General features: G+C 42.7%; 2 protein-coding genes and 1 long non-coding RNA gene across 10 annotated transcripts in view; 2 read left to right on the top strand and 1 right to left on the bottom strand.

Annotated features, from left to right (window-relative positions):
* The first annotated feature begins 1,578 nt into the window (after positions 1-1,578).
* On the top strand, positions 1,579-12,792 carry CFAP300 (cilia and flagella associated protein 300). Its single transcript, XM_081910128.1, has 7 exons — positions 1,579-1,731; positions 2,111-2,192; positions 3,333-3,405; positions 4,721-4,887; positions 6,462-6,634; positions 7,425-7,491; positions 12,325-12,792. The coding sequence occupies exons 1-7, from the start codon at positions 1,619-1,621 to the stop codon at positions 12,454-12,456; spliced, it is 807 nt and encodes a 268-aa protein (XP_081766254.1). The 5' UTR covers positions 1,579-1,618; the 3' UTR covers positions 12,457-12,792.
* LOC309369391 lies at positions 7,958-12,317 on the bottom strand. The gene is made up of 2 exons (XR_014168084.1): positions 11,833-12,317; positions 7,958-8,488 (listed from the first exon to the last, which is right to left on the bottom strand). It is a non-coding gene; the product is annotated as an uncharacterized lncRNA (long non-coding RNA).
* Positions 12,793-16,456: 3,664 nt separating the features above from the next.
* The window catches only part of YAP1 (Yes1 associated transcriptional regulator), an 83,436-nt gene continuing 74,574 nt past the window's right edge, over positions 16,457-25,318 (top strand). The window contains exons 1-2 of one of the 8 annotated variants that reach the window (XM_081909923.1): positions 16,457-17,228; positions 24,275-24,519. In XM_081909923.1, coding sequence (XP_081766049.1) covers positions 16,902-17,228; positions 24,275-24,519 — 572 coding nt within the window. In that variant the 5' untranslated portion in view covers positions 16,457-16,901. The remainder of the gene's footprint in view (positions 17,229-24,274; positions 24,520-25,318) is intronic. The other 7 variants (XM_081909921.1, XM_081909924.1, XM_081909919.1 and 4 more) reach the window with 7 other exon arrangements.

Genomic DNA, 25,318 nt, shown 5'->3' with positions numbered 1-25,318 from the left:
GTGCAGTGCATATACAACGTCCGCTCTGAAATTGGGATAGTCTTGCAAGTTGCCATTAAAATGCGGAACTAGGGCACCCCCCCTCCGTCCAAGCGCAATGCCCTCCGCTCTGGATCCTGGGGCCCCCGCCTTGTCCGCGCGCTCCCACCTTGCCTGCAAATCCTGGCACGTCTTCTCCAAGTCGTCATTCTTCTTCTGCGAAGCAATGACTGCCGATGTGAGAGCGGTAACCTGATTCCGCAATGCAACCAGCTGCTCCTCAGCGCTCATGGCTGCTCCCGTTCGTGAGCTTCGCAAAAAAAAATTTTTGCTTTCAGAGAGGGGACTTACTGTCACGGCCACCCAGATCTGGTCCCAGCTCACAAGAGACCTCACTCCGTTGCAGCTTATTTACAGGAAAAGTTTATTGAAGATTTCTGCTTCTCATACAGTTCAGCATTGTGGCCGTACGTCTGCCACGTTAGACCGCTGAAGTCCCCTCTGACTCCTCCCCTCTTCCGCACCAACTTAATAGCCTGGCTCTAGACCACCTCTTCCTCTCCTTTCTTTTCCGCAGGGTCTTCCTGCCCCCCTGGGTTCCCTCTCTCCGTGACTCGCCTGAGGCTGAATCCTCTGCCGCCTCTTCCCCCCTCTTTCTGGCTTTAGGGCCGGGCTCCTCCCCTGAGCTCTCTCCACTTCCGCGCGCCTCTACGCTTGAACTTGGCGCGCGTACGTTGCTGCTGACCTTTCTTTCGACCGCTACACCACCCCCTGCTCTGCTCTCCACCCTTTCCGGCTGAACACCCTGCTCCAACCCCCTCTCTCTGTTCTCTCCTAATCCTGCTCCCTCCGAGAGGCTGACGACTCCACCCCCTTTACTCCGTTCCGGCTGAGACGTCTCTTGCTTCCTCTGTCTTCCACTGGGCTCCTCTCCGCTTCTCCCTTCTCCTCCCCTTTGCTTGATTAAGGTAACCCCCTTTTGAGAATCCTCTGACTCGCTGCTCAGACTCGTGGATTCCCTCAGAATTCCGTCATCTTCTTCCTCATCCTTCTGCCCCTCCTCCCACTCGCTCTCCGTCTCCTCTGTCATCTCCTCCTCTCTCCCAGAAACCCTGACAGATATGCTCCCTGATTTCTGAGGTTTCTGAATTTACAAATCGGTGTCACACCTGTAGCAGCACCAATTCTACCAATGGAAGTGGCCTAGTGTGCCCATCATGTGCTATTGTGAGCATAATAGACATACACAGACATAATAAATGTGTTTGTTATTCGCTGTGTAAAACATATATAACAATGACGAACCAAAACAGGCGTGTGTATATATATCTTAAAGACTAATGGAAACACAGCAACACACAAATACGCACACACATATATACATTGAGAGAGAGCGACCAAAACTTCCTAAAAGGCGAAGTATATCCATCCACTTAAATATGGAGAAAATAGCTCAGCCGCCCCGCTCCCTACCCCCACACCAGCTGATTGCAGATGTTTAATCTCCTGCGTTGCAGAAGCGGAACCGTTGTCACCGGGCTGCTTGTTTCCTGGGGGGGACTAAAAAAAAAGGTGCAACGCTGAGCGGCCAGCGAGAGCGCGTTGCCATGGGAACCGACCGCGTCCTGCAGAAGCAGCAATGGCCGCCTACGGGGAGGAAAGCGGGGAGACCCGCTACGCTTTCCATCACCTCCCGCAAAAAAGCTTCCCAGTGCTGGAGAGCAGGGACATCCGAGACCGCCTCCTCAAGTGGTGGGGAGAAGCGGCCATTCCTCCTGCGGTTTCTCAGGCGGGGGGGGGAGGAAAGGGGGAGGGACAAGTGGGGTGAAATGCAAAATGGGGGTCAGTCTTCTGACTGGAGGCTGCCCTTAGGACTGTGGGAGGGCAAGGTGCGTTTCAGGATCAGGATTTAATCGAGAGGCTTCACTGCTGTAATTGGAAATCTTTCAGCAAATCGTTGCTGGCATCCACCTCTGCTCCAGAACTTAAATCACTTTTTAAAAAAATAAAATAAAATTCCACGTTAAAGATTCTTTTATCATCATTTTTTTCCAGTGCCGAATCCCCTCATGCCTATTATTATTACATGAAGAATACAAGCCTGACGGACTTCTTTTTCTACATTCCGCAGGTCCATGGATGGCAGAATCGCTGCACAGGCATTCAGCTTTGATCAGAACTTCAAAGGCTACCAGAGGGATGATTTCATTATGGTAGTTAACCTAATCTGGTTTATTAGTTTAAAAGTGGGTTTCGTGAAGTTGGGAGGGACACCTAAGGGTCATCTAGGCCGACCCCAGGAATCACAGCTGTTGCATCCAAGACAGATAGACATCCAACCTCTTGTTTAAAAACCTCCAGTGAATGAGAGAGTCCACCAGCTTTTGAGGTAGTCTGTAGATGTATAGGCCACTTTGGAATTTTGATTAAAATGTTCAAAGTGGTGTGTAATAAATATTACTAAAACGGAAGCAGCATTAAAATATCAAATGGCTAGAAGCACAACAGGGCAAAACAGCAGCATGCATTCTTTTAAATACAACCATGTTTCCAACCCTGGTTTTGTAGACTGATCAGTTTAATTTGTGATATACATTTGCATTTTTAAATTTTGGTTTTTTGGATATTTTATTGAATGTGATTGTGTTTTTCTTGTTTTTATGTATGCTACTTAGTGATTTCTATTATATTAAGTAAGACAACATGTTTATTTATTTATTTTTTAAAAAGCTTGTTTCTCATTTTCCGCAATACTTATTTTTTTTGTTCACAAGAGTGCTTCTACAGGTCATTCCCATAGTGTGTGTGTGTGTGTGAGTGTGTGTGTGTGTGTGTGTGTGTGTGTGTGTGTTAAGGGGAAGAACCATACCTCTGTGTGAACTTGCAAACTGTGATTGTGTTTGCTCAGAAGCAGCTGGGCAGACCTGTCTCATTTATAAATAGACATGGGCATAAATCCTCACGTTCCAGATGTTTATCTGTGGAGTGACTTGCAGCAGTAGTTTCATGAATGAAAACCCCAATTTGGTCAGCAAACTTGAATTTCAGACATTTGGAGAGGATTAGACAAATTTACCAAGGATGAAGCTGTCAATGGTTACTAGTTAGTATGACTATGTCAGAGGCAGCACATCACTGATGAACAACAACAGAAAGGGGCTGTTTCCTCATCTTCTACTTGGGGGTTTCCTATAGACATATGTTTGGCTAGTGGGGAATATAGGACTGGTGGACCTCTGGTGCAGGGCCCCTTTATGGTCTTAAATCAAGCCAAAGCCACCTTATTTGATACATGTATCAAATTGGATAATAGAATTTGTTTAACTGCCAATTGTTATTGACTCTACTTCCAGGCCTTTTTTAATCATCCAGATGTTAACAGCAATTTGAAATTGATTTCCCCTTCTGGACAATGGACTACATTAGGTAAAAATAACAACTTTGGGACAACTTCTCTTTCAAATCTGTTTTCAGTGTGATAATTCCTTTTCCTCTGCAAAATGACTTGCTGATTCTAATGATGGTGTGATTGGTAGCGGTTATTTATATATTGCTTTTAAGGATACAGATCCTTCCAACACAGCTTATACCAAAATAGCATGAAGATACATTCATAAAATGACAATGAACAATATTAGAAGGTTGTTAAATATTAAGTAACAATATTCAATATTTAAATCCCTACTGTTTAAATCCCTATTTAAATCCCTACTGTTGCTTGTGGTCTGTTAAAACATTTCTTGATCTGTTTACCGTTGAAAGGTGATGTAAAATGTATTAAATTTATGTGATGAACATTATCGCCTGCATTTGCAGACATTAATGCATTGTCAGCTGTTTCCCTTTCATCTTAGTCTCTTCAAAAGAGTTCCTGATCTATTTATTTTTCAGATAGCCTTTAAGTTTTTTTTTGGAGACTGAGTAAAAGTACCTCTTTCTGCATTGACATCTTTATTACTTCCTTTTTGTGGTTTCCTCAGCTTTGATACTACTGAATAAATAATTTTATATGAGCTGTTCATTATTATTTCATAATTGAAAATTGGGCAAGAGAACACTTGCATATTTCCTGTTCATTCCAGTCCACTGAACAGAAGTTCTAAGAAGTTCTAAGCTGATCATGCCCAATGTGTGCTTGTTACATTTGCATACTGCTCTTCCTCAGGGCAACATTTTAGCCTGTGAGATACTGTAAGTGATCTACAAAGGCCACCCTACTGGGAATTGAACTACAGTACTTACAAAGAACATGACAATGCTGTTGAAAATGGTGTATCCGTGTAACCCCCCCTTCCATCCCAAAGTGTCTAGTTCCACCTACCCTGTGTCCTCACGTCACAACATTTCACATTTCGTCATGCCTGCGCCATTTCATTGGCTGCTTCACATTAAAATATCTTCACCGTGTGCTGGACTAGACATTAGGGAAGAGGGAAGAATTCTACACCAAGTTGGGGGTTTTGCCAACTTTTGTATGCTTTGTGACCTGCTTGTAATTGTCTTGGAATTTATCTTGCTTTCTCTTAACCAAACTCTATCCCTATTCCACCACACTGGGTCTAAAGGTAGTCATATTTTTCTTATGTAGTAAGTTGGGAAACATTTCAACAGGTTTAAAATGTTCCAAATTAAAAGGTAACCTTGATAGTATTAAGCCACTTTGTTCAGATATGAAAATATAATCTTGGAGATTTGTAAATGCTATTGTGATTGTTCATTTGATTTCTGCCATATGTTTCAGATACCAGTGTGAGAAAAATTGATGTCAAGAATATTCTGTGCAAGCAAGTTTCCATGTCATTTTTTGACCGATTATACTGTAAAGGGGTTGTTCGAGAAAGTGGAAGTATTGTAAAGTGTTTTGATGAATATCACGATGATATTCTCATTGCTGATGAGTTAAGAAAGGTTAGTACAAGTGTAGTTAACATCTGTCTTCTGTCTATTATTATTTTATAGTTTAATTATCATTTATTAATCACTTTTTCTTGCCAGGGCAACCACATAGTTATCACAGCTAATATTGATAGCCTCCATATGGATTGTGTGTTCATAAACAGCACTAAAGTGTCTTTTCTCAATTTTCTTTCAATTTTGCTATCATCTTCAGATGTCAGCATGTAGTTTCAGAGAACTGCATTTTGCAGCCAGTTTTATTACATATTGTGAAATATACAAGCCTTTTATGCTTGGAGCGTACTCCTACTCCTCCCTTTGACCAATTGTGGTGCAGAACAAGAAATTCACTTGCTCAGTTCCTTTTTGCCTCCGCAGAGTCAAAACCTGCTTGAGGTTCAGGAAGTGTTTCTATGTCCAAAAAAAGCTCGTCGTGATAAAATTAGGACGTGCTACTGCATCTTGACTGATGGTGACCTCCCTTGGTTTTGTGGGCTGGTATATAGACATTGCTCTTGAGGAAGACTGATAACTTAAGATGTGCTAGAGCAGTGAATAGCCTGTGGCTTTCTAGATGTTGATGGACTTAAGCCAGTGGCGGATTTTGGGCCCTGTGGAATGCTAAAATTCAGCACCCCCACCTCTCATGTTCCATTCTATAGCGGGGTTTTTTGGCACCCCCTGCAGTGCCTAGTGCAACCACACCAGTCGTGCCACCTGTCCGGACCCGATGTCAGTGATGTTAACTCTTTATTCAGAGAAACAAAACAGCGCAGTCCTAGTGGTCACAGCAATGCTTCCCAGTCTTGCCCTAATGAAGCCGCTGCGAGGATTGCTTCCCACCACTCTCTAAGGCTCCTTCCCTGGTTCCGTCCACAGCAAGCTGATGCTCCGTCGCCTTTTATCTCATTGCTCCACACTTCTCATTTCTCTGCGTGTTCTGGGAGATGGGAGAGGGGAACTGGTCGCAGCAGGAGGGGGAGACTCCCTGGATTCTTCAGCAGTCTGCCTCATCTCTGTCTGCCTCCCTCCCTCCTGCCTCAATGAGTCTGGACTGCCCTCTGCCACAGCCTTTCCTGCCCACTAAAGCCTGTTGCCTCTTCAGCTTCCAACACCTCCTCTTCCCAGTCTTCTCTCTTCTCCCTCTGACCACACATTATCCCACCATCAATCCCCCAGCTGCTGCCTCCCACTACTACTCTGCATCCAGCCATTCTATGACACCACCCTAGAACCGCCTCTGTTTAATCGTGGTGGAGGACACTGAATTTCCAGGGGCAAAAAAATGTTTTCTAGCAACTGGTGGCTTTTTTTTTGTGGGGCTAGTTCCTGTTGACATATGTTTCAAAGCTGATGGCAGCTGTGCAGTTTGGTCAGTGATTGGGCCAGATTGTGGCCTAGATTCCCTGCTGCAGCACTGCATACTTTCCTTTTATAACTATACACAAATTAATTACCAAATTTATTGCATATATATACACACACACACACATACACCACTGGGAATACAAAATAGTGTCTTTTTGTAATATAATATATAAAACATCATCCATATTACACTGTCTTTCCTCCTTGTCTCATGATAGGTACTTCTACTGGAAGATTCAGACCACTATGACTTATTTAGCCATTTAGACCGCGAGGAATTTCTCTTCTGTCTTTTTAAGCATCTTTGCCTTGGAGGAGCTCTTTGTCAATATGAAGATGAACTTGGTCCATACTTAGAAACCACAAAGGCTTTATATAAAGAACTTGTGAGGTGACTATGTTTTTGCTTTTTTAATGTGAATCTGATTTACTGACTTGTTTTACTTGTTGGTGTGATCATGGAAGGTGCTCTGGGGCAGGTTTCAGCTTTGCAATGGCATCATATATATGATCTAAGCAGGGCTGGGCAGGAAACAAATTTGCAATGCTAGTATAAATGCCTAGTCTATTCCTTGTCATCTTATAAGAAACAACCTTGTCCACAGAAGATATGGGTAGAAGCTGGCTCCCAGGTAGAAAGCATACCCAATAAGGTTTATGAGTGTGATCCTATTCTAGCAACCTGCAAATTGAGCAGCAACATACAGAATTCCACTCCCACCCTTGCCATGGCTAGTTGGAGCACCAGTCCAAAAAGAAGCTTGGGAATAAGGGGTTCACAACATACTCTAAAAATCTTCTGGAGTCGTTTTCCTCCCTTTCCTTTTCATTTCTTAATTCCACCTTTTCCTCCATTTTTCCACTCAGATCTCCCAACACAGCTTAAAGCTGTAACACCCTTAGGAAGACAGCGTTCACTCTTGGCTGCCATGACATTTTGCAATATTTTCCCACCCACTTGCTAGCCACTCTCTTCTGGAAGCTTTCCTTTCTCTTTTTCTATTATGTTTCATGTTTTTACTTGTTGTTCTACTGCTCCTTCTTTGACCCTGAAGGTCTCATATGATCTTGTGTTCTATTAACTCTTTAGCTGCCAATCCACACAGTCTGTCTTGGACTTTCTAAGTTCTGACTGTTCCAGGTGTCATTATTAAAACAGTTTATACTTTTTTGAATTTCAGTGTTCAAAAGGATTCTGAAACTAAGGAAATAAAAATAATATCTACCATTTTTAAAGTCTGCGCTTATGTAAGTATTTCATTAGGAAGAGGGGTACTAATCATGTAACCAAAAATATTTTCAGATATAAATTTCAAGCAAATTATGAAAAAAGACAGTCAAGCAAACACTGTTTGGGCATGATCAAGCCACAGCAAAGTACTTTTACATCCCATTGATTTTGTTGGGTGAAATTGTTGTTATAACACTAAGCACTTAAGGAAAAAAAAATCACAGGAAAAGTTATACACAAAACAATGCAACTTTCGATAACAATAATCTTTCAAAGACCTGTTGAAGATAAAATAATGAACAAAAATATTTACAAATAGCTGAGAAGTCATCCAACAAAATTGTGCATCTATTGACTACTTTAGTTCAATTTTTTAGAACATTTCAAAACCATGATTTGACTTGGGTGACAAACCATGTTTCTTCTCATTGTCAAAAAAAGACATAAAATTTATTAGAAATTATTGTTATATTGTTTTCCCCCCCTTTAAATCTTGTTAACATGTTAGTTTAGACATTGAAACAAACTTCTTATGGCCAAAATGGGAGAGATAAACATGTGCTAGGATCACTCCCATCAACACCAACGAGACAGAAAAGTGCATAACTTTTGCTGAACCATGAGGATTTTTCTGCAAGATTTTAAAATTATTTTTTCCTCAGTTTTTACATAACACTTTAAGAATGAGAACTACGATGGGTATTTGTCCTTTTAGCTATGTTGCCATCCAATATATTACAGCATCCATTACTACAACTTACTTTTGTAAATCTGAGGACCATTTTGATGTGATTGTATAAATGGATGTTGCAGATTTGGACGTAACCTTTTCTATTTACACAACAATCTTCCGAGTTAAACTGGGTATTCTGCTTATGATCAGAAAATCGATTTAAGGATACAGTTGCATTTCTGTCCTGTCCTGCTTCTGTTTTGGAGTTGTTCTTCAATTAATTTCTCTTCAATGTCATTAAGTGCTTGTGGGAACCCAGCCATGAGTCATTGTATCTAAGTCTGCATCTGAAAATAAGAAATAGAAAATGACAAATAAGACACAGGTGAAAGAAAGCTGTCTTGGTCACTCTTGCTATGTGATTTTTTAACAGCAGCTGAGAATCTAACCTTAGTCCCAGAGTGCAAATCATGTAACAAATGTTTGACCACCCACCTGCAGTCAAAGAGGATGATAAAAGGTTTTCTGTTTAAAATGATAGATTCTTTTATAATTCAATGGAAACTTTGATGAATAGGACTGTATAATAGCTATATAATGATGTTTGGCTCATCATTCTGTTAATCATCAATCCAACCCATTTCTCAAGATTTCAATCCACTGTGAACATTATTATCATTTATAGTACTGTGAGCCTTAAGTACATATGACGCTGCTTTATACTAACACAGACCATCAATCCATCTAGTTCAGTATTGTCTATAGTGCCGTACAGTGGCTTTCTAGAGAGAGGGGGGGTCTTTCCTAGCTGTGCGTACAGATGCCAGGGGATTAAAGTTGGTACCTGTTGCATGCAGAGCACTCTATTCCCCTCACAAAGCTACAATTCCCAGAGTGGTTGAACAATCAATATCTCTTCCCAGTGAACTCTGGAAATTATAGCTCCGTGAGGGGAGTAGAGGTCTAACAATTATCAGGAACCTTAACTATAGTTCCCAGTATTTTTTTGGAGGAAGCCATGACTCTTTAAAGTGGTATAATACTGCATTAAATGTATTGTGCAGATGGTGCCTCTGTTTAAATTATATTGGGCATCTTCAATGATAGTCCTAGTCAGAGCAGACATATTGAAAATAATTTCAGTGGGTCTGCTCTGAGTAGAATTAGATGGACCCAACCCAATATTTCTAACTTTGCATTTATACATATAAATTAGAATATGCAAATTTTGTGCACCCGTTTCCAATTTTTGCCCTCTTTCTTCCTTGGGCAATAGACAATGCAGTAAGTAGGGGGGAAATTCTATTTTGCCTGGCCACAAACATCTTCAGATACCAGAATTTCAAGGACTTTACATAGACTGAACACATTTCTCAAAAAGGCAAATCAGACAAAGAATTTCATTTTAACCTATGGTTTTAAAAGTATTCCGCTATGGGGAAGAGCAAGGTATTTTTATGGCTTCCATGTCAAACTGGATTTCAATATAGGTAGCCTCAAATAAAATGCAGACCTATAGAATTTTAAATGCTGCCAATCTGATAAAGAAAACCCATTCAATGAAACAGCTTCTCCTTTTTTAAGGACTAGCATCTGCCTTTCTAAGTAGCATGTGAAAATGCCCTTAGTTTACTTCCCTAAGGAAAGAGAATGATAGTCACTTATTTGTAGTTTGCATGTCAATAAGATAAGAAAACGGAGTTGCACACCTTAATGGTTATGCATCTAAGAAAAACTTAAGAACAACTTAAGAACAACTTTAGAAATTGTGAGACACTGTAAAACTCTTAAGTTAGATTCAGTAAGAGATAACAATAATAATAATAATGATGATAATATTATTATTAATAATAATAATAATAATAATAATAATTTATTTATACCCCACCCATCTGGCTGGGTTTCCAGATTCAGTTGATATGAGGGTTAGAAGATAACACGAGTATTTGAGGTTTGGTTTTGCAAAAACAGAGTACCTCTACAGCTATAGATTTTGCATTTCCCTAAGCAAAACTTTGATTTTGATACTGCTAAAATCAGCACCCAATGTGCCTGAAGGACCAGCATTTTCTATGTGGACAGCTTGCAGATTTGAAGTTCAGTTTTAATTTAATTTACTCTGTCTCTACCAAAAGGTCCAATGCAACTAGCAAACCTGATAATAAGATATCAGAACCTTCTATTGCAAAATGTATAAAAGGTATAAAAGCCATGAGACAAAACATAAGCTAAACATAAACATTTTCATGACAAGGCCATGAAAATAGCAGCAGCATTGTTAATCAAAATGGCAACAGATGAGTATCCTTAATAGAGCTACCAAAAGAGTTGTAGAAAGGCATCTCTAAAGAGGATGACCTTTGCCATCCAGCAAAACACCATAAGAGGATCAGTCGTATTTCTACTATTATTTCTCATGACACAATGTCCTTACCCAATGCTGCACCCTCCACTTATTTTTATACTACTGTATTTAATATGCTATAGCCATTTCTATTTTAAAGTGTGTGTTTGTTTGTGTGTGTGTGTGTGTGTGTTTGTGTGCGTGCATGGGGGTGGGAGGTGGGGAAATAAGAAACTGATGTAAATAGGCAGCAGTTTTGTCCCAAATAATCAGGAATAATTATAGTATGTAGCAAAAACTTACTCAGATTTGTTAGCATAGTAGTAGAGGAAACCCATAATTAGGAGCAACTTAGTAATCTGTTTAGAATGTTCCTTTGGCCAATAGGGCCTAAAAAGACTAAAAAGACACTCAAAGAGGCACTTCATCCTACTTGGTCTTACCTGCAAAGTCAAGAAGCCCAGATCAGAACCGTTGCTCTCCCTGATTCCCCTCCTAAAAACTAATTTACTGTTTTGTCCTGAATATAAGCCGCACCCAAATATAAACCACTCCATTCCTCGCTGCTCCTGGCTGCATACTGGTGTGTGTGTGTGTGTGTGTGTGTGTGTGTCTTAGGATTCATTCCCTGTGCTTGCAGTCATGGGATTGTTTTTATCACATGGCGGTGTATTTTTCATTCCACGTAGTGGGAAGTGACGGAGACAGGATATTTGTATTACTGTGTTCCGTGATGTAGGACGCTTGTCTTTCTCTCTCTCTCTTTCCTGTTTGATGCTGATGAGGAAGGAGTCGAGTTAGAACGCTCCAAGTATATTATATGTAAATAAAGTAGTTTAGCCAAAATGCTGCGCTCCTGAGTCTGTTACGCTGACTGCCCATACTCTGCTGTTCCTGAAGTGTGCTCATGCCTCTGAGGCATCAGTCTCTGTGATGTTTGGGCTGGAGAAAGTCTTTGAGACTCCCGAATGACCAACCAGGAGGGAGAGAACATGCCAGCCGGATTCCTACTCGTGTGTAGCGCCTCCTGACAGGGGGAGCCACGCTGTGTTGCCGGCAACCTTTCCCCTTCCTCACTCTCTCCCTTCCTGGCCTTGTGGGAGAGGACGGGGGACAACGCGCAGGGTGGGCGCCGCTTTGCCGCGCTCCTGGCGCTGTTTGCCCCGTGTTCCTGGCTGCAAAGCGTGAGCTGCACTTTACCTTTTCACGGACGGAATTTGGGGGAAAGTGAGGCTTATATTCATGCCAATTCCGTATTTTTGCCCCTGCTGTTGAAAGACATTAATCAGTGCTGTAGTAGCGCTCCTTCTAGTCCCACAACTGACAGTACAGCAACTTCACCTGCAATATTTCTGGCTCTCCACTGGGTGATATTTGCCTGGAAAAGATGCTTCCATGGTCCCCTTTCATGCAGCAGTTCTTGCTAAGAGATGGAGACAGCTCTGGCTTTGGACTTAGTTCTGCCAGCACTCTCCCATTAACTGCAGTCTCTTGTCTCTCCTCTCTTTCCTCCTCAGCTGCCTCTGTTGCCTATGTAGCAGAAATGAGGGCAGGGGAAATGTGACCACAAGTGACCACTTCCAGTCCAAGCCACTTCCAGCCCGGTTGTGCTGATAATCTTTTCAGGTTACATGCAGTGCAGAGCTGATGTGATGAGCCCCAATAGTATCTGATCTCCCGCATGTGGTTTACTGAAACAAGCCAAATTCAAACAGAATAGAGCCAAAGAGCTGTGCATGCTTAATCCCATTTAAGTCAGGCTTTGTAGTGTTCAGGATGAATTTGTATCACACATTAGTACCTTATATTAATGCTAAATATTTCGTCTTCTAGGATGCTCATGGCCTTTGTTACCCATCATCCAACATCCATGAACAGAATTTTGCCTATTTGATTGTGAATCCTTTGAAACGACACATCTATGTTTTGTACCACTCTTTTGGAGAAGCTTGTTTTTATAATTGACTCTCTTCTCAGATATATTTGATAATTAGAGGGGTTGTTTTTTTTAAGTGTAGCTTTAATGAGTTATATTAATATTTAATAAATAATAATAACTTGTCAAGATTCTGTTATTTATAGTGAAATCTATTTATCTAGACATTGGGCACTGATATTAATTTTTGCACACATGCTATTTGTATTATTGTTGAAAACTGTAAGGCCATACCAATACTTTCAGAATATATTCTCTAAAAAGTTTTGGTGCTCCTGTATTGACTAATATTCTGCTGTTACAAAGTTTTCTTTTTAAAACTAGGTTGTTGCATTGATACATTTTAACTTTATTTATTTTATATTTTTAAAAAACTAGCTTAATAAATTACTGATTGAAAAAAGAGCCTGTATTATTTCCTAAACATGTTTTGGGTTACAGAACGTCCTTCTATATTTTTCTAACTATTAAGAGGTGTAACATTTCCAAACTCGTATTCCTGTGAGAAAGAAGTCTCTTATTTTGAGATAAAAGGATGCACTTTTAAAGGGATTTTGTGATTCTGTCAGTCCAATTTGCAAGCTCTGATGACTTTTCTTAACGCACCCTTGAAGACAGTATGGAAACTGCAGCTAGCACAAAATGGTGGTACGAGGGTACTGATTGGCACAGCCATTTAAAACCTGTTCTACAGGATCTGCACTGGCTGCCTATATTGTAGTATGTCCAATTCAAGGTATGGATGTTAAAATACAAAGCCGAGAATGTCTTGGTACTTAGGCACTTGATGGAGCACCTCTTTCCATACCAGTCGGCCCAGGCTTTGAGTTTGGAAGAGGAGTGCTTTCTCACTATCCCATGGAGTGCTGCTCCATGTGGAGATGAAGGTTAGGACCTTCTCTGTGGTTGGCCCCAGAGGTGGACCTCCTTCCTTTGGAGCAGGCTTCGTCAAACCCAGCCCTCCAGATGTTTTGAGACTACAATTCCCATCATCCTTGACCACTGGTCATGCTAGCTAGGGATCATGGGAGTTGTAGGCCAAAAACATCTGGAGGGCCAAGTTTGAGGAAGCCTGCTTTGGAGACACAGAAGGCAACTCAGACTCATCAGGAATGTAGCTAGCTCAAGACATTTCTGTTTACCCAGGCGTATGATGGGTTTGGTTAACCCGCTCTGGATCAAAAGGCTGTGTTGTGCTTAGAGATGGGAAGGCCTGGGAAAATTGGGGGGAGGGGACCAGGTTTTTTCTGGTTTTTTCCAAAGCCGTTTCGTTTTTTGAAAAATTAAAAAAACCAGTTTGATATAGTTTGAATATTCCACATGCTTTCCCCCTCATTTCCACCCCCGGAAAAAAAACGGCTTTGGGAAAAATGAAAAAACAAACAAAACAAAAAACTGCCCCCAAATTTTTCCAGCCCCCCCCCCCCAGCCTTCCCATCTCTAGTTGTGCTGTAGCCTATTTACTGAGCTTTTTTGGGGGGGGGGGTTAACCATCATATTACTTTAACTTGCTTTTTTACTGCTGTGTAAACTGCTTTGTGAGCATGTGTGGTGTTAAAAGTGGCCTATAAATATTGGAAATAAAAACCTTTTGGCCTTTAATCATTATAAATAATAACAATAGCAGTACGTAGCTTTTGTATAGCACTTTCAAGTGCTCAAAGTGCTTCACAAGCATTTTCTAGTTGCAATCCTTACAACTCTGTAAGGTAGGTAACTTCACCGAAGAGAGATAGTTCAGGCTTGCACAATCTGTAGTAATTTTCTCAAAACTATTTAGTATTGTTTCTCTGTATGAAAATACCCCTCCCTTTAAGGACACTGAAGGCAGGATTGCCTGTAGTAACTCTCAATGTTTATATGCTGAAGTAAGCTCCACTGATTTCAATGGTACTTCTTTTATTACAACTTTATTTTGGTGCTTTAGTTTGTGACCTACTTCTCAGGCAGTTTCTCCTCCCACCCACACTCCTTAAAGAAACTTTTCACCATTTGCTTGTAAACAATGGGAATTTCCTTTTGGAAGATTTCTTGTATGGCTTTGCTGACACTATTGATGGCCAAGAGCGAGTTCAGATGGTTTCGTAACCCCATTTTATAATTAATTGCAAATATGTTTTATTTGCAAGATGTAATTGCCCAGGAGTGGGGTAAGTGGCTTGATGTCACCCAACTAGGAGGGACTCACATCATCATCATTTTATTTGTATGCCGCCTTTCCATAGTAAAACAATGCTCAAGATTTACATAATTACCAACATAACAAAAGTCATAAGCAATAGATAAAACACATCAAAAAGTACACAACCAAATAGAAAACAATTTCCACATAAATCATAAAATCTAAAACTAAGAATGCAGCATTCATATCAATCACAATTTAAAAATGACATAGATAAAAAATATTCTGATTGTAGCAGGCCTCTCTGATCAATAGCTCATCACTCTCCAGTTGCAATGTATTTGCATGTGATGACATGGCAGATTCCCAAGTCTTCGGATGTTTAATATAGCTTGCAGGTTATACAGCTTCTACAGCCTGTTGCTGCTTTGGCTGCAAAAAGCCTATGTTGTCTAAAATGCTTCTCAAGTAGCCAGTCATTTTATGGATGCATTGTTTATTATTTATAAATAATAAAGTCTCCAGCTGTATCCCCATCATCTCTGGCTGGGACTGGAAATGCCCCATTTGAAACCCCAGAGAGTTACTGCCAATAGAGAGTACTCTGAGCTAGATGGTCTGAAGTATACCGCAGCTTCATATTCTAAATTTTGGACTACAGGCAGTAAATTAGACAAGAATGCAGCAGAGGTTCTCACACTCCTGCCCCCTGCAGACTACTTGAAAATTACAGGCGTTTCAGTGGACCATTTAAAAAAATCACTTTGTATAAATCAAAGCTGATTCATAACGTCATATTTTTAATTGCCATCTTTGCAATGCGATGGATTTGTGTTTTGTGAGCAAATGCCTGTGAAGTCAAGTGTAGCACTAGTTATCTGTCAGCTTGAAGTACCACTTTGCTAAAGCTAAGTTTTACTCTGAGTAGATCCATTGAAGTTAACAGACCCAACTTAAGTCACGCTCATTAATTTCAGGGGGTCTACCCTGAAAGAAAAGAAAAAAACTTAGTGGGATACTATTTTACCTTTTCTAACTTTTTTTTTGGACTGCACCAGAACTCTGTTTTAACCAAACACAAACGCACAAGGGCCTAGGGCTCTTTCTTCGCCTCTGGTCATCTGCCTTTGGTCCGAAGAGCTTCAATCTCTGCTATCAGAAAAAGAAACAAACCAAAGCGAAAACAGACGCACCTGAAGTTTGGGACCGTCGCAGGAGACAAGAGGCTTGCAGTGCTGTCTGCGTGTGGGCTGAAACTTTTCCTTGCACTTGTTCCCCACGTCCCCACCACCAGCTCCCGTGTCAAGGAGGGTGTGTGTGTGTGCTTGTGACTCTGGTTCTGGTGGGGGCTAAAGGAAGAAGAGCTCTGGCCTTTTTCTGCAGCCCATTTTGGGGGACGGGGAGGCGTTGCAGTAGCTTGCACCGCTGTCAAGGGAAGAAGGGGCGCCCTGATTTCTCCCCCCCCCCCAAGTGTGGGGTTTGGAGCCTGTGCTGTGATTAGGGTCTCGTTTCCTTCCCTCATCCATCCCCCTCACCCGTTCTGGTGCGGGAGAGGGAGGGGGAAACCCAACCACCCCCCCTCCCCGTCTCCGTGGGAGGGATGGAAAACCTCTTTCTTTTAAAGCGAAGTCCTGTAAAAAACCCGCGGTTGCCGGACAACATTCGCGACGGGAAACAGCCGCGCGGGCGGGCGCGGGAAACCGAGAAAACGCACCGACCACGCCGGGTGTGCTGTGTGTTTGTGGGGGGGAGACGTAGAGTAAAAAGTGGAGTGAGGGCGGGGGAGAAGAGAAAAAACTGGAAGGGGCGGCGGGGAGAAAGAATGCCCTCTCTCTAAAATCCAGCGCGGCCGGGCGCGAGAAGTCCAGCAGCGGGAGAAGGAGGAGGAGGAGGAGGAGGAGGATCCATCCCCCCCCCACCCTCGCCGGCTGGGCTGCGTTAAAGTCCCGCCGGATTCGGCGCGGGCGGGCTCTCGCTGGGCGGAGCTGGCTCGGGCGGGCGCGTCTCAGAACTTTTGTTTGGCGGTGTTTGTGCGCGGATCCGGCGGCGGCGGCGGCGCGCGGGACGAGATTCCTCCGAAATATATAGAGATATATATATATAAAGTTCTCCTTCTCCTCCTCCTCGCCGTGTTGGTTTGAGGGGCTGCGTCGCGCTGCTGCCTGTGGAGGAGGCGCAAACTCGCAGGAACTTTTTAAAGGAGGAGGAGGAGGAGGCGGGCGGGCGGGCAGCCAGAACCGGCGGCGGGGGATGCGGGACGGAGAGCGCGGAGCTGCGGCCGCTTGAGAGAGAGACCGAGCGAGCGAGCGAGAGAGGAGTCGGGGGGGACGGGAGCCCGCCGCCGCCGCCGCCATGGACGCCGCCGGGCAGCCCCCGCAGTCGGCCTCTCAGCAACCGGGGCAGCAGCAGCAGCAGCCTCCTCCGCCCCCCAATTCTTCGGGGCAGCCCCCTCCTCAGGCGCCGCCGCCTCAGCAGCCCGGCGCCGCCGTCTCCGGCCCACCCCCGGCCGGCCACCAGATCGTGCACGTCCGCGGCGACTCGGAGACGGACCTGGAGGCTCTCTTCAACGCCGTCATGAACCCCAAGGGCGCCAACGTCCCCCACACGCTGCCCATGAGGCTCCGGAAGCTGCCCGACTCTTTCTTCAAGCCGCCCGAGCCCAAGGCCCACTCCCGCCAGGTGAGCGAGGTTGGGGGTGGGAGAGAGAGAAACTTTCCTGTTTGGGTGTGGGTGGGTTTTTTTTCTTGGGTAATTATGATATTCTTAAAAGTTCCTTGTTTTCATTTATTAATAGTTTGATTTGTTTGTGCCCCGCCTTTCCTTCCTCCCCCCCCCCACAAGGACTCAAGGCGGCTTACTAAAATCTATCTTTAAAACAGCGGCGGGGAATGGGTGGGAATCATTTAAAAGCGAGCAAACATGGGTAGGATTAAAAGCTGTATTATCTATATTTATTTGTAGAGAAAGGGCTGTCTTCTGCTCACACACCACTTCTTGAAACACCCCATCCCCCCAATCTCACTTTCCATAAACTTTTGTCGGCTGCCTTTGAATGGGCTGCATGGAAAAGGCTGTATTTTAAGAATAAAGTGGTTAAGAACAATAGTAGCAACATGCTCTCTTTCTCCCTCCCTCTTTCTTTCTTTCTCTCTCTCTCTCCCTCCTTTGCACCTCACCATGAACTCCAGATAGGGAATAGTTTTTTTGTTACAGTGTAACACTGTTAGGGGTCTACTCAGAAGTAAATCTCAGTTTCAATAGGGTCAAGCTACCTGAAGTGAAGGGGGTAGAGCAGCCTTGCCCATGACCCGAGTTCTGTGTTTCATTGGGGTGTACGAAATCTTGAATCAAAGTTAATGATATACTGTGTTTCAGAGTTCAGTGCAGATTGTCTTGCACCATACCGGTAGGAGTATGATTAAAAAATAAATAAATCATTGTCTCCTGCCGCCTGTGATCGTCTTCATCATCATCATCATCTAACATTTGCAACTGACGTTTAGTTAGGTAAGATGGATGAAAAAAGGCAGGTCTTTGCCCCAAGGAGCTTGCAGTCTAAATGCTGACAGCGGATGACACAACAGGGTAAATAAAGGGAGGAAAGGAAAACCAGAGTTAAGGATGTCAGGAGAAGAATCATGGGCAGATGCAGTTACATACTGCTTTTCAGGTAAAAACAAGTGTAGCCTTGCCTCCTCTTCATGGCTGATGACAGCCTTTACACACACTTTTCTTGTATTTCTTGTGGGGGGGGGAGGGGTTATTCAGAACTGAACACTTGCATGGTGTTTACCTGGATTTTTGCCATGTGTACACATTAGGAAGCTGCCATATATTGCTAAATAGATGCAGGTATGTATTGATTTATTAGATTTGTATCTTGCTTTTTTAAAAAAATAAACTCACTAGGCAACGTACAAGGTACATGGGTCTACCCAACAGATATAGAACAATAATTTGTAAAGCATACACAGCAAAATTAATAAATGAAAGTAGCAAGTAGACAAAAGTACATTAAACACAGTAAGTGGTCTTACAACTACAGTCCATCGTCCCCAGTAAAACCTTAAAACTACAGTACAGCCACAGTAAACTAGCACCACATATTTCACAATCTCATTACCATAAAGCCACAGTAAACAAATAGGTTTTCAGGGCCTGCTTAAGAAGGTTTGAAGAGACGGCGCTTCTGTAGCAAAATGAACATTTGTATGCTTCCCATGTGCAACCGTATATCCAGGTGTTTGCTTTTCCTACTTGAGTGTACAAAAATGCTGTGGGTGAGGCAGCCCTGAGCCTTGAGGAAAAGGGTTTCCAGGTCAGAGGGTGTGACTTCTAGGCAGCTTGATCCTGTGTATCTGACACTTAAAGACGTAAATACCCGCCTATGACTATTTTGCTAGTTGGGAAGTTGCCTACACACACACAGAGTTTGTGTGTGTATTCTTTCAGTTACTGATTTATTTATTTTTTACATGAAAAGCACTTCATAGTTTTCTGTTTCCTTGCAGTTGTCTGAGGTATTCAACACCCGTTCCTAGTTTTTCAGGAAAGAGGAGAAGAATTTGTCTCATAATTATGCTACAAGCCTGTGGCTTCTTGTAGGGATTTACAGTGGTACCTCGAGTTACAAACACTTTGGGTTACAGACTCCGCTAACCCGGAAGTAGTACCTCGGGTTAAGAACTTTGTCCCCGGATGAGAACAGAAATTGTGGCGTGGCAGCAGCAGGAGGCCCCATTAGCTAAAGTGGTACCTCAGGTTAAGAATGGTTTTAGGTTAAGAACGGACCTTCGGAACAAATTAAGTTCGTAACCAGAGGTACCACTGTATTACTTTGTTACACTCCAAGGAACTCAAGATGGCATACATGGTTTTCTACCCAACCACAATATTTTCCTTGCATCAACCTAGTGAAGTAGTTAAGCCGAAAGAGAGTGATTACAGTTTGCACATAATTGCTAAAGCACGGTTTGTACAGCCAAATGTGAGTCCTCTCACAGACAAACCATTGCTTGTCCTCCAAAGCTTGGTTTGTATTTTAGCTATTAAATTTATATCCTGCTCTTCCTCCCAAAGGAGCCCAGGAGAGCTTGTTTTCCAGCGGCTGTTTCCACATGCCAGTGTAGCATCATAAGTGTCTGGCATGGGCTGGCCAAACAAACCATGGTGGTTGGGTTCAGACATGGGTAAAAAGGTAAGCCAACCACAGCTTCGTTCGCTGTTAGAAATCAAATGATGGTTAACCTGCTGAACATGCACATTCAAAGAAACCCAAGTTTGTTTAAGCCATGGGTTAATATTAGGCAAGGACCAAGCCAGTAACTTGACCAAGTTTGGGCAGTGAGAGTGTCATTTCCAAGTGGGGGTTTGAACCTGGACTTCCCCAGTTTTAGTTTGACACTTTTGTGAGGGGAGGAGGAAAGATAGGGTAGAATCTTGCTTTCTCCCCTGCACTTGCTTTCTCCCCTGCTTTCATTTTGGGATCCTAAACTTCAGTCCCCTTCTGCAGCACAAAATGCAACTTTCATCTTGAATCCTCTTGAATCTGTGCTTGGCCTTGGTGCTTATATAGGTGGATATTGTTCCCTTGCTTTTGGTTCTTGTTATAAAGTGATCACTTTTTTCATTTGCCTTTCCTCCACAGTTCTTCTGAGCTTGTGGTGGTGGAGTGCAGTTGTTAATGATCCTAAATTTTCAAGTAGACAGTGTCGGATTTAGGAGAATGATGTGCAGTGGTTTGGCAGTGCTTAAACTTCCTTCTCTCCGTCCCTTGCGTTAGGAGATGGAAGATAATTTCCTTTCTACAAGAGCTTGGAAACCTCTTTTTACGCTCTGAAGTCCTTTCGGTGGTGGCCCCCTTCCTCTCCACAGCACTTCCCAGCATATAATTATCCTCTTTATCCCACCTCCATTCCTCTTCCAGAGTTCTTCATTATGAGGAAATTTTCACTTTTGCCTATTATAGACCTGCTTCTGCAGTAGTAGAAATGCCCCTTCACACCTCTCCATTTTGTCTTTGCTTGTGAAAAAGTGTTGACCTACCTTCCGCCAGCTTCCCTCTTCTTCACCTCTAATCTGTTTTTTTTGTTTGCTTGATTTCCTGGCCACTTGTTTGTGAATGGGGGAGGTGGGAGTGATGGCAGCAGTTCTCTCCTATCCCTTCCTTTGAGCTACTTTTAATCCTTATCCCAATAGGGAGGAACTATGCCATCCTCTAAGATAGGGGTAGGCAACCTAAGGCCCGCGGGCCGGATCCAGCCCAATTGCCTTCTAAATCCGGCCCACAGACGGTCTGGGAATCAGTGTGTTTTTAAATGAGTAGAATGTGTCCTTTTATTTAAAATGCATCTCTGGGTTATTTTTTCTGGGGCATAGGAATTGGTTCATCCCCCCCCCAAAAAAAATATATAGCCCGGCCCACCACATGGTCTGAGGGACGGTGGACCGGCCCACAGCTGAAAAAGGTTGCTGACCCTGCTCTAAGGCCTTCTAAGATGCTTGCGGCAACTCCGTTTTTCCCCTATTCCTTAACTTAAGGGAGTTTGTGGGGGAGGGGGCTTTAACTCCCCTGTCTTGCCCACTTGCATATTGCATTCCCTGCACTTTGTCTTTTTAATGATTTATATTTACTGTTACATTTATAGCACACATTTTCTCCATGGAATTCAAGGTTGTGCAGATGGTTCTTTCCTCCTCATTTCCCCCCCTTCCCCTGTGAAGTAAGTTGGGTTAAGAGACAAGTAACTGGCCAAAGGTTACCCCGTGAACTTCATGGCTGAGGGAGGATTTGAACCCTGGTCTTCCGGGTCCTGATGGGCTCCCCTAAGCACCACACCACACTTATCCCCCCATTCCCTCTTCCCAGGACTGTGGAAAGTCTGTCATTTCTCTCTGAGCTAGGAGAAGGAGTTGGAGCTATGGAAGCCTTGAATTTTGTGCTTTCTAGATAAGGCACCCCCCCCATATCATTCCAAGGCCTGTTTTCGCCACACCAATATTTTTAGCTGTCGCCTAAGCAGAGTTCTTGCCTTTGCTGCAAGAAGAAGGCTTAAAGCCTCTGAAATGATATTGGAAAATAATCACTCAGAAAAGGACATTGATCTCGTAATTGCTATTGACTAGTGTACTGAGGGGGGGGGGGAGTTGTGTGAGTGTCCCAAAACTTCTAAATGTAGAACTGTGTCAGTTTTGTGCCTTAAGAGCATTAGATTGCAGCATATTCCTATGACATTAGCATGAACCTTCCTAATGTCAGGGCTTGGATGTATTGCCCTTGTACTGTTGACACTTTGATGTCTGTAATGTGGAGTGTTTGCTGTCTTGAAGCTTGAATCCAGGTGTTGAGGCCATAGTCTTGCAGACCATAAGCACTTTCAGAGAAAAGCTGTCTGAAAAAGAGATGTTGGGTTCTGAATAAGTTCAGCCTATGGATAATTATTTAAATATCAGAACAGACAAGATGGAATTTAAAACCTGTGTGGGTTTTTTGGGGTTTTTTTTTTGAGGGCGAGGGGAGTTGGAATTGGTTCTTTTTCTTAAATATTTTTTATATGAGAAGTATATTTTGAGTCTTCATCATAAGCTATTGTCATCTATTCAGCCAGCAGAAGTGACTATTTTGCAACTGCTTCTGATATTTCTGTGACCAATTATGTCAGCTTTTCCATTATTAAACCTCTCTTAAAAAGGGGCTTGGCTTTGTGTGTGGCTTAAAAAAAAAGTCTGCTTGAACCTTGGCACACAGCTCTTACCCAAACATTAATTCACTTGACAGATATTAAATGGAAAAAAGCCTAGACTTGAAGTTGTAGAGTTGCAAGTAGAGATGATTGCTTTGCTGCCTTTGAACTTTAACGTAGTACAGGCTTATCACATACTTTCCATGTAGGTCCAATATCTCAAACTCCCTTGACAATTGCAGAAGAAAAGTTATTAGCTATGTACCGAAACCATCTTTAGCTTCAAGTACGAGAGTGGTTTTTATCATGGTTTACTTATTTGCAAACTGGCATTAATCTGCGTTTGAGCTGCCTCCCATATGGAGATAGCTGTATAGTGTAATCCATGTGTGCTGCTTGAATACAAAAGGCTAAAATACTTGCCTAAACAGTTTCACATTGAACTGCGTACTTAATTCCATGCCTTGGGCCTTAAAGCTCTGCAGATATACATCTATATGCACCATAAAATGCATAAAAGCTATCTGTGTGTCTAGGTGTCTGTGGTTGTCAAAAGCTTCATGTCTATGTGTTCAGATCTTGGTGGACAGTAATTCAGCATGTTAACACAAACTGAGAATTACTTAGGCTGATGGTAAAGGACTTGGCAGTTGCTGGGTGTGGATTACAGTCTAAGGCTGGGGCCTAGGTTAATAAACTCTCGTGAGTTGTGCAAATTCAGGATTCATAGCCTTCCTAAGGTGCAGAAGAGATTAGGGGATCTGCAACATCAGCCTGTGATTCAGTAGGAAACTTCAGAATTGATCAGGCCTGGCTGAAATACTAGAAGCCCGGCCCAAACTAATCATCCATATTTTTTACCTGTTCTACTCCAGTCTCCAGTTTCCCAAGCTGCAGCCAATGTCCTAAATAATAGAATCATAGAATTGTAGAGTTGAAAGGGACCTCAAGTGTCATCTTGTCCAGCCCGCCTGCAATGCAATGCAAAGTTCCTTAACAACACGCAATGACCACTGAACACCATTCTGGGCAATATCCACCTTAGTCATGCTCAGTGTCAACCGATTGGAATCGATAGTTAATGAAGTGTGTGGATTTCAGTGGGTACAACTTCATTGGCTGGCCCTCTGTTGTTGTTTTTGTGTGTGTGTATCTTGGCAGTTTAAGAGACACCATTCTGTTCAACTTATAGTAGAATCCTATCACATTGCAGAAGAGATGTGAGGATTGTATCTCCAGCTGTATTCTAAAATGGCAGCATTGAGAAGTTCTGCCTCGGAGATACAGTAATAGGAGAAAAGTTAGCCTGGAGAAAAAGAGTGATTTGCCCTGCCCTGCTTTAAATCATGCTTTCTCTCCCCCCCCCCAAATCTTTTGTCATCTGGAACACATTTTAGCAAAACCAGACATGTATTACTGTTTGCAATGTGGACCTCATTTGTCCCATTTTGTAAGACCATTTAAACAGCTTTCACAGCTGTCTCTGAAGCCCTTGATAAAGATGTGGGACAGCAATGGAGGCGGGGGGCGGGCAGTGGTAGAGGACAGAGCAGACAGATTCAAGAACTTGGTATTAGAAAGAGATGAAAATTCTAAAAGATGTACATGTAAACAAAACCATTCAGTAGAAACGTTCTTATAAAGCAGGGATAAGAAGCCTGTGACTCTTCAACTGATGGACTTTTGGGGGCTGATGGGAGTTATATTACTCCAGTTGTTGCTGGACACCAAGTTCCTCACCTGGTTATAAAGCTTTCTCCTCCACAAAAGATATTGGTCCAATTCCAATCCTGCAGCTGCAGTCACGGAGTTAAAAAAACAACCTGTGTATGAAATAATAAAATTCAGTTTTTGACTTATGCCCATTTCAACATTAGCTTTGGTTATTACCCTACTTGTTGGAAGTCTCATTGCCCTGTGCGTTCATCTGTCCTTGGGGCAGATTAACTGTTTCTAGATGAAAAGTGGGGGTTCTCGAGCATGCTGCTGACATAATGAGTACCTGGCTATACCACAGACTTAAGGAATTGTTTAACTCTGCAGGCCAGCACAGATGCAGGGACAGCAGGAGCTCTGACACCTCAGCATGTCCGTGCCCACTCCTCTCCAGCATCGCTGCAGTTGGGAACCGTTTCTCCAGGAGGGCTTACCCCTTCCGGCATAGTTCCTGGAGCAGCACCTTCTTCTCAACATCTCCGCCAGTCATCCTTTGAAATCCCTGATGATGTTCCTCTACCACCGGGTTGGGAGATGGCAAAGACACCTTCTGGCCAGAGATATTTTTTGAAGTAAGTACAATTACCGGGAAAGGGGAGGTGGCGGCGGCAACAAATCTTTGTGCTTAAAAAACAACAACTGGTAGAATTAATACCTTGTGCTTCATCTGAAGGCCATATCCTTGTTTGACAGTGTGGGGTCATGCTGAAAATTGTATTGTCAGTTTTAAAATAATTGAGTACTTTTAACTTTATGCAATTAAGCAATTTGCATAAACGCATAGTATTTTAAGACTTTTGATAGTGTGTGGGAATGGCTGTAACTCTGTTACACATGTTTCACAACGGAAAGGTTCCAGAGTCTCTGTTAGAAAGGACCTTGGGGTTGCAGAGGTGAGAGATCTTGAAGAGTCACTGCAAGTCAATAGAGACAGTAACAGTGGGCTGATAAGGTAGTTTCATGCTTTCATGAACAGCAAAAGTGTGAGTTGGGGGGCAGGTTCATCCCCTTGTTAAAACTCAGTATTTTTGCCACCACAACTTCTCTGGAATAATGAAGAGCACTTTTTTTTTAAAAAAAGCTATGATTTTGTAGATATGTTTAACTATTTATGGGCCATAGGTCTGCCCATCCCTACTTTTTAAGTTCATATGTTCACTTGATTGTAGGCTGACTCTGCATATTTCTATACCTCTAGAATGTAGGACAAGATGGGACCTCATGGATGCCTGGTTTTGAAAGTTCCATTAACACATGTCTTGTCATGCACAACTAATCTGTCCTGAACAGACCCTATCATTTTAACATTACTAGTCCCATAAACATATTTACTTATATAGAAATTTATATCCCACCCGTCTAATGCAGTTC

This window comes from Podarcis melisellensis (assembly GCF_964234715.1).
Source record: "Podarcis melisellensis genome assembly, chromosome: 4".
Lineage (NCBI taxonomy): Eukaryota > Metazoa > Chordata > Lepidosauria > Squamata > Lacertidae > Podarcis > Podarcis melisellensis.
Note: the sequence above shows the minus strand (reverse complement) of the source record. Positions and strands in the feature narration are given on the sequence as shown.